Source organism: Humulus lupulus, chromosome 8 (genome assembly GCF_963169125.1).
Source record: "Humulus lupulus chromosome 8, drHumLupu1.1, whole genome shotgun sequence".
Lineage (NCBI taxonomy): Eukaryota > Viridiplantae > Streptophyta > Magnoliopsida > Rosales > Cannabaceae > Humulus > Humulus lupulus.
The window spans coordinates 52,164,160-52,174,369 of NC_084800.1; the positions used below are offsets into that span (position 1 = coordinate 52,164,160).

The window sequence follows — 10,210 nt, forward strand, 5'->3', positions numbered from 1 at the left end:
TGGTTTTTTCTTCTCCAAATATAAATTGATATTGGTTGTCTTATTTTAATTTTAGAAATGGCTTTGGTCTTGGAGCTTTTACGTGGATTATATTTTTTCAATTGTGGTTCCTATTGCTTTGGACGGGGCTATTAATGTTGCAGACAATTACAGTGATTATGGGTCTTCACTTTCTTATCGCACTTCTCTTGTTAAATAACCTTTTTAATATTCAATCTACAAGTTTTTAAGTTTGATGTTCAGTTTACAAGAGTATCCTTAATTCATATATATAATTCACATATATATATATATATGAATTGATGTTGGTATTCTTTGGGTGAACAAAAAATTTATGTTGTCTAATATAGGGAGTTTCTTCTATATATTCCATGTATGATATGTGCAATTTTTTTATTATTCAATGAATTTGTTCATTGCTTCATCAAATAAATAATGTTTAAAAAATATATTAAACAGCACACATGTTACATGATTTTTTTCATTCTCAAACATATCAATCCTTAATTATTGTCCTTTGAAATTTTTAGAAGTGAAATTAATACAATAATAAATATGTATGTATATCATGTTGCTCGTGACACTTGCCTGCAACACACGTATTTTCTAAGTTACATACACACTTTGTCAACACCTCTAGCTAGTCTTAGGTCGTATTAAACACAGTATATTTTAAAAAAAATATATATTCAAATAATTTTTTTATCATGTAATTTTGATCGTATGGTGCTGTGAAAATTTTATTTTATTTAGTTAAACATGTTAGTATGAATTTATATAGCATAAATATATTAATTTTAGTCTCAAATTATCATATGCTATAAAATTTAAAATATTAGAGTGGTAGCTAGTCAATGAATTTGAAAATGTAGAAGGAATAAATACTTAACAAAAATATTAAATAAAAATGGAAGGGCATTTTGTTCCCTAGCTAGCTAGAACGTAGTGGCTCCATCCAAGGCCGGTGAGTAAATTTCTACTAATCCTTATTACATATTTATTAAGCGTCTGCAAATATATAATTATAAAATATATATATATTCCCATACACATTAATTTAAGTCCACAGCAAAAAATTAAAAAATATATATGGCTGTCAATGAATACTTTTTTTTTTTAAAATGATACATGTGTATTATGTAATACTCATGAGTCATGACTAGCTAGCTAGCTAGCGCTCATGTTCCAATTAGCTAGCTAGCGCTCATGTTCCAATATATGGTACATTAATTTATTTATGTGTCTTAAAATTCTATATTAAATACATATATATATACTTTTTATTTTCACTAGATAATTGTAGTTTAAAAAAAATGCTACTAAAAGTAAGTGTGGGCTCACATAACAATTTATTAATTAGTGTGGGGGACTTATTTATGTTAGTGTGTGGTGATCCAATATATATTTATACATGTAGCTAATGAAAACGATGGATACTTAAATATAATAAGAGAGGACCAACCAAATTAGAAGCGAATAATCAGAAGTTATGGACCACAAGAGAGTGCGTTGTGTGTGGATCACCAGGCAATTAATGAGTTACGAGGACGAAACAAACCAAACAAAGATAATCGAGTAATAAAGAGAAACAGTGTAAAGGTATCGTAGTCATGGAAAGCTAAAGCATATAGAATTGGTTGTGGTACTGGTACTACTACTACTGTAGATATGATCATATATAAATAGGTCTAGCTCATCGTACATATAATATTTATATAATAAGACTACACAAGGGACATTAATGATATATATATGTATATATGTATGTGTATATCTACACAGTGGGGGTGGTGGTGGTGGTGTCATTTTGTTTGGATCACGTGACGAGTCTTGTGTGGGGCATATTTGGGGCCTTGATCCCAATGAAGATTTCGAAATCTTAGAACAGTCCCCACCTACGAGCTCATATCTACGTACGTACCCATGTTCTCTCAGTGAACGGACCTATAGCTTTTGGCTCTCTCTAGTCTTAATTTCTCTCTATGTATTTTCTCTATGTATGTAGAGATATAGCCAGCCAGCTCCATTTTTGTTGTGCATTTCCATAAAACAATATACAGCGTCACTGTAAAAAGTTGAAGAGCCAAACTCTCCAGATTCACTACCTCAAAATAATTATTAACTTTTAACAAAATTCGTATATATGTTGGACAGTACAAAATTCGCGGATATTAATAATTATTATGATCAAGATTATTATGGAGAGGATCATGACAAGTATATATGGGGCATATCTATAAGGCATATGATTCAATTAAGATGTGGTATATCGTTTTTTTATCCAAGTAAATTAAATTTAAATTAAAGTATATATGATTCAAGATTAAATTATACCAATAAAGATTTATCACGCTCTAAGGTATATATTGGGCACTCTATCTAGATGATGCCCTTCTGCATTAATTTCTCTATAGATATAGATATAAAGAGTTTTAAGGCTAGTTTTTCTTTTGGTCTTTTATAAAGAATATTTACTTTTTTTTTCTTTTTTTTTTTTTTTTATAATAATTCTATAGAAAAAGTTACCTCTTGCATTTTATTTATTGACTATAGGTTGTAAGTGTATTGTTTAGATTACAGGAATCCGAGAAAATACAAAGAACCATATCTTTCCTGATATGTAGATTATATGCACTTTTATAAACATGTGTATGTAAATAGTATGCTTCATATGTAAATGTAAATGTAAATATATACGTACACACACAAATTAAATAGAGAACCAACTCTTTTTCTGCACGATTTCTTTTCTAATTTTCTTTCGTTAGGTACAAGATACCTAACTAAGACTGTTTGTGTCCATGTGGAAAGGTATGCAAGCTTAGTTGTTTTCACTGCCAAGTAAGCTACATATCACAGCCGATCAAATTACAAGTAACTAATGATATATACTATTAATTTCTCTATAATAATAATTATACATGAATTTATATAATACTGCAAGGATGGTGCACATGAATATATATAACAAAGATATTAATTAATTATATTCATGTGTGTCATGTAATTATTTCTTTTAGATGAGTTATGCATATGTATATGGTGGAGGGTCTCTCTTGCTATCCGATAGCTCCTCTTACCTGCGAGATCTTTCGGTCAAAGATTATCTTTTGAACAAGAGAGTATATATTTGTTAAGTCTAATAGACATTTCAAATCAAAATCTTTGCTTCAAAAACCTGAAGATATCTTTGTCCATATCAGACATATAGAAATTTGGAAAAAGTACAATCTGACTAGAGAATTTCTAGAAGAGCGAGCAACGCTAACTGGATACATTTTAATATGAACAAGTAGTTAATTTATAATATATGTATTTATTATTCTCTTTAAAATAATAATAATAATACTATGCGTTTGTTGAAACGTACACAATTATTCATATGAGATCGAAGTTGATTAAAGACTAAATATATGTGCGTTGTACTACAGTACAGCACTACAATTATTTAGGATGACCAAATTAATTCTTGTGATTTATTCCATTCGAATGTGCCATATAGAGATGCATTGTTTTCTTCCTATATTTTTATGAGTGCATGCCTGATATGCTTTCTAAGTAATCTATTGAGAGAAATTCCTTAATATAAAAATTTGAAACTTCCCTTATTATAATATAAAAAGATCATGATCGGTTTGCAAGACCATACATTATTTAGCCAAAGTAAATTGTTAATGAGCTAATATTACTAGTAATGTCAGAGGCACAAAAAAGTTATATTAAGTAATAAAATATTTGTAAAAGTAGAAATTTGTAATTAAAAAAATATAAACCACATAAGTATTTGGGAAACCTTTTTTTGGGTATCTTTGTAGTGGGAAACATCCTAATTAATGAACCTATTAAAAAAATCAAGATCAAATCAAGATCTACCCAATCTTGGGACAACATATGGGCTGGATTGGATGACTAGCTTGTCTCCAATTTGACTTTTTACCAGTCACATGTACCCATGTAGGCATGCCACACACAAACAAAATCTTCATATAATTGAAGAAAAATTGTGGTTGATGTTCCCAGTAGTGACGAAATATATATAATCCATACGACAATACAATATGACTTAAAATTGAACTTCATAGCTTGCTTCCTTAGAATTCCTACGAAACCCAATAGAAAATTATTTAGGCTCCTTTCGATTATTACCTAAATTTGACCACTGTCCATCCTTGAAAGAGCACACACAGAAATAATAATTAATTAAATATAATCTTTTGATTCAATTAAAGAAAACTCTTATTATATATATTTAACTCAGAAACACAATACACAATTGGGTAAATGCAACTTGACCAAACTTGACGCATCTTGACCACATGATCGTGATCAAACGGCTGATATTGGTTAGGTTTGGTACACAAAGTGGGCCCCAACATATGAAGAAAAACAAAAAACAGAACCTCTCTATATGTGGCCCCTTACAAATATTAAATTTTTAAAAATCAGTGGGTACCCAGCCCCCTTATGTATGGAATCTTCACGGTCATGATGATGCATACACAAATGCAAACAAGACGCGTAACAAAGTTACATATTTAATTGGATTAAGACCTTGTTTGCACGAGTAATTCATGAAGTTGAAATAAAAAGAAAGAAACAAAATCTATTTAAAAGAAAAGCAAAATATGAATCCAAGATGTTGTCCTTGCGTATCTTTTGATAGAAAAATAATTGTTAGGCCACGGTGTCGTTACTCTAAATATAACTTATAAAGTAAAAATCTTATTCTATGCACATATTATATATTACCATATCTGGGCCTAAAATATCAAAACTTACAAATTATTAACACTTATATACCCATACTGATATTTTGGTGATAAAAATACCCAAAATTTATACCCAAGGTTAAATGTTAAAGTTGATAAGTTAAAGTACACGTGGCACTACATGATTAATCTGTATCATTTATTTTAATTTTTTTTATACTTTAACATTTATTAATATGTATCTCTAATTGCAAGTAAATTGCAAGTAAAGAAAATTTAATTTTTGGGTACTTTTGCTACTAATAAATTCAGTTTAGATATTAGTAATTTGTAAGAATGGGTATTTTATCCCATATATTATTACTATTACTTTCTTTTCTTTTTCCATTATATTTTTCCATGCAGCTTCTAAATCATTATTCCCATACAAATATTCTTATATAAACTCCTCACTCCCTACCATTCTTTACAGCCAAAAACACCATAAACTCACTCCCCGTTTCTTATCTCTCTCTCTCTCTCTCTGTTCTCTCTCTTGCTAGAAAATGGCTGTGAATGTTTTGATCAAAACCTATGCCATGTTCGTATTTCTTATCAGCCGTCTGATCTTCAGCTTAGGAAAATCCAAGCCGTGGATTACTACTAATATAGTCCCACCTACGATCTCTCCCGATAAGTATAATGAAAATGGGTATAACCTTCGTACTGACCTCGAGGCCTTAAAAATGGCTTCGAGCGACTACGGTAACATGGTTACAGAAATCCCAACTGCCGTTTTGGACCCATCTTCCATAAACGACATTGCCAGCTTGATCAAGTCCTCCAATAATCACTCTGTTCCCTTCCACATAGCCGCCAGAGGACAGGGTCACTCGATCCGTGGACAAGCCATGGCCCGAAACGGCGTCGTGGTCAACATGACGGCTATGAAAAGTCAACGCAACGGGACTGGTATCGTCGTCGCCGGCAACCGTGCTTCGGGGTACAACTACGCCGATGTCGGTGGTGAACAGCTCTGGATCGATGTCTTGCACGCCACGCTTGAGCATGGACTGTCGCCGGTGTCGTGGACTGACTATTTGTACCTTACCGTCGGCGGTACTCTGTCCAACGCAGGCATTAGTGGTACCACTTTCCGGTACGGTCCCCAGATCAGCAATGTGTACGAACTTGATGTTATCACTGGTATGAATATAAGCCTCAAGATCTAGACTTATTGACCAAGGCTAATTTTATATAAATAAAATTATATATTTACATGTATATATGTACTGTTAATAAGCAGAAAATGACCTAGCTAGCTATTAATCATACGAAGACAAGACAAGATAGTATCTTTCTAAACTTAGATACAGTCTTTTTTCGACATATTTACTTGATGTTGGAATGTGCCCCTGTTATTTGGTCCCACGCATTAAGAAAATTTAGGACAAGTTCACATACTGTTGTTTAAAATATAAATATATATATATATATATATCTCTACGTATGTGTATCTATTATTTTCAAACAAAGGATAATGTATATAATTGTGTGCTTATGTTCTCCCAGCTATTTATATATATAATTATGGTGTCTAAAGTTACAAGAAGATTTACATATAATATTTTCATTATTAATTATTATTATTATTACTACACTTCTGTAGAACAAAGATATATATATATATATTATTTAGTCTGGGAGACTGATCTGTGAGAAACTGCTCATGCATGCTCTAGTTATATTTTTACATATAAGTTTTTTTTTTTTTTTTCATTTGTAAAATCTGTTATATAATTTATATCTTTTTGCAGGGAAAGGTGATTTTGTGACTTGCTCCGCACACAAAAACTCTGAGCTCTTCCACGCAGTTCTTGGGGGTTTGGGTCAGTTTGGAATAATTGTCAGAGCGAGAATCGCCCTTGAGCCAGCTCCTAAGAGGGTATGCAAATTAAACTATATAAATACTTTATTAACATGATATACCATTTAATTTTCTTTATTTGTACAAAATGCTAAAATAAGATTAATCTCTACTCTAGAGTCTAAAGTGTGTTATTTACGCACATATATGTATATAAATAATAATAATAATAATAAGGTTTTGAATTATTGGGTACTGTGGGTTCAGGTGAAATGGGTACGAATGCTATACACGGACTTCTCAGAATTTGCCCGAGACCAAGAACGATTAATCAAAATCAACGACAGGAAAGACAAGAACGCACTTGATTATTTGGAAGGTTCACTACTCATGAATCAGGGCCCTCCGGATAATTGGAGATCCTCCTTTTTCCCACCCTCTGATCATCCAAGAATAATTTCTAAAGTCACTCAAAACAAAATCGTTTACTGTCTCGAAATAGCTAAATTTTACGACGATGGTTCTATTCATACCGTAGACGAGGTACGTACGTAGATGTATTTTTAATAATTACATACATATAAGACTACTAATTAATGAATCAGTACTCCTAACATTAATTTTGTTTTTTTTATAATAGGTGCTTAAGGTATTGACTAAAGGGTTGAGGTATGAGCCTGGATTTATGTTCGAGAAAGATGTGTCATATGTGGATTTTCTAGATAGAGTGCGCGGTGGAGAACTCAAGCTTCAATCACAAGGACTTTGGGAGGTTCCACATCCATGGCTGAACCTTTTCATCCCAAAAACAAGGGTTGAGGAATTTAACAATGGCGTCCTTAGGGATATTGTTCTAAAACGTAACATTACAACCGGACCTGTCCTCCTTTACCCCATGAACCGGAACAAGTAATTAATAATAATTAATCAAGTTTTTTTATGTATATATAATTATATAAAATGTAAAATAATTAATTAGTATATTCTAAAGTACTAAGTTCTAATTATTATAAATTTTGATTACAGATGGGATGACAAAATGTCCGCCGTTATACCAGATGAAGATGTGTTCTACACCGTTGGATTTTTACATTCGGGTGGATTTGATGATTGGGAGTCGTTTGATGAGCAGAACAAAGAGATTTTGCAGTTTTGTGAAGATGCTGGTATTGAGGTCAAGCAGTATCTTGCTTACCATAAAACGCAGGAAGAATGGACGAAGCATTTTGGGCCAAAGTGGACAACTTTCAATCAAAGGAAACTTATGTTTGATCCCAAGAAAATACTATCACCGGGACAGAAAATTTTCACTCGTCAGTAAATTGAATTAGCTGATGAATACTTTATTAATTATATTTTCACTAGGGATTAGCTAGAAGTAGTGTTCGAGTTTTCTTCTTATTTGTTATTTTGCTCATTCTCCTTTTTCTTTTGGGGAGTCAAAATGTTGTAGCAATATATTAGCTAGTAGTATCTCTCAATGTTGAGTTTTACGTATATTTTTATAACAATTTTGTACAGATGGGAATTTGGTTAAAATGGAATATTATATATATAATTATCGTTTATTCTTATATTAGTGATTTTTTATTTTTTATTTTGAGGCGTAAAGCATATAAGACATGTTAGTATGTGTGGTCCTAGAAAATACAAGTGATATTTTTTAAAAATTTAATCCCAATTAAAATTAAAGGTCTTCTGACGTGAAATAAATATATTGGCTAAACAGCGAAGTCCATAAAGAAAGAGGGAATTCTATCAATTAATTGACGTTTTCTTAAGGCAAAAAGCTCTGTAGAAAATGGAGGGGAGTAGGTTCAATTTTCTATTAAGAGATATGCCCAAATTTCTGCTTAATTATAATTAAAATAGAAGTTCAGAAAAAAGTAATATAATTTTTGTAGCTGAATGACTAATTATTTTATGGAATAAATAGCATTTTTGCCTTTGAACTTTTAATACTTCTCGATTGTGCTTCTTAAAATATACGGTTAGCTAAATTTTTTTCCTGAACTATTGATATTTTAGCATTTTTGTCCCCCGAACTTTACAACTACCAAATTGTGCCTCTTTAAATTATAAAAATTTAAAAATCTATTTTTCTATAAGTTCTTAAAAAATTCAATAAAAGACTAAAATTATTTAAACTCCCTTTTAAATATATTTAAGTTTGAAAATATTTTTTAAAATAAAAACTAAATTGTTACAAATGAAAAAAAAAAAAAATATATTCCCTTCTTCTTCTTTATTCTTTTTTAATATATTTTTCTAATTACTTTCTATTCTTTCATTTTTGCCAAATATTTTTAATTAATTAAGTTTTTATATATTTATTTTAAAATTAGTACATTTTAAATTTATAACATTTTATATATATTTAATTTTTAAAATGATTTTATGGGGCGAAAATGAAAGAATAAAAAGTAATTAGAAAAATTAATTAAAAAGAATAAAGAAGAAGAAGGGAATATGTTTTTTTTTAATTGTAATGAGTTTGTTTTTCTTTTAAAAATATTTTTAAACTTAAGTGTATTTAATAGGAATTTTAAATAAATTTAGTCTTTTATTAAAAAAATTTAATAATTTTTCTTAAATTTTTTAAGAACTAATAGAAAAATAAAATTTTAAACTTTTATAATTAAAGGGGCACAATTTGATAGTTGCCAAAATTTGGGGAGCAAAAATACTATTTATTTTATGCAAATTATAGCAGGGGACACAATTTGATAGTATTAATTGTTGATGGAGAAATTTTAACAAATTATATATTTTAAAAGGCATAATCTATTAGTGTCAAAAATTCAGAGGTAAAAATTTTATTTATTCTATTTTAAATGTGGAATAATACTAATCATTTTTTGTAAAAAAAATGTAAAATTGCTCATTTATTGGAAGCTTATTATTTTTACATTTTTTTGTTGTTGTATACTTTAGAGAATGAGGTATTTTACTTACTGCGAGTGCTCTTATAGCCCTACTGTTAATTTGTTGTATAACATCATAATTTTATCTAGAAGTACAACTTTATTAGCTTAATTAGGTACAGAAACGTCATGGACGACTAATAGATATGACAATTAAAGATTAAAGTAAGAATAATAAAACAAGAGTACTACTGTGTTCACAATCAGTAAATTTTGTGTTTAATTAGTGCATGCGTGCATAGATTCTTATATATACAAATAAATAAATATATATATTATGCAAAAAGCAACTTGCCACTGGTTTTTTACTTTGCTTGATTTTTCCACAGAATGATGATCTCAGCTCGGTACCCTTTTGTCAAAGACTCAAAATTGTTTAGACTTACCAAAATCTAAGCTGTGATTATTAAATATAATTAAGTACCTTTTTAATTAATGTTAATACTAGTTAGGTGAGATCAAAAGTCATTATATGAATAAGATTGAGCCAATTATTTATACAGTGATAAAGTACTACATATATACACATATTAAAAGTGATAATCAATTAATTATATAGCTATAATCCAAAGCCAAACTTTTGTAGATTCATCAAGATTGGCCAAAAAAGACAGCTTAATTTAGAAGTTGATCTTAGCTATGGCAAACAGAATGTCTTGAATTTTTATTGCAGCCTCCAGGCAACAAGGAGACACAAAAGCAGCAGCCACTATCATTTTTTGACTTTGCTA

At 30.0% G+C, this 10,210-nt stretch overlaps 1 protein-coding gene across 1 annotated transcript; it reads left to right on the top strand.

Moving 5' to 3' along the window:
- The first annotated feature begins 5,179 nt into the window (after window positions 1-5,179).
- LOC133797222 (cytokinin dehydrogenase 3-like) lies at window positions 5,180-8,129 on the top strand. Its single transcript, XM_062235053.1, has 5 exons — window positions 5,180-5,894; window positions 6,506-6,633; window positions 6,823-7,098; window positions 7,196-7,464; window positions 7,582-8,129. Exons 1-5 carry the CDS (start codon window positions 5,255-5,257, stop codon window positions 7,874-7,876), a joined length of 1,608 nt encoding a protein of 535 aa, XP_062091037.1. The 5' UTR covers window positions 5,180-5,254; the 3' UTR covers window positions 7,877-8,129.
- The last annotated feature ends 2,081 nt before the right edge of the window (window positions 8,130-10,210 follow it).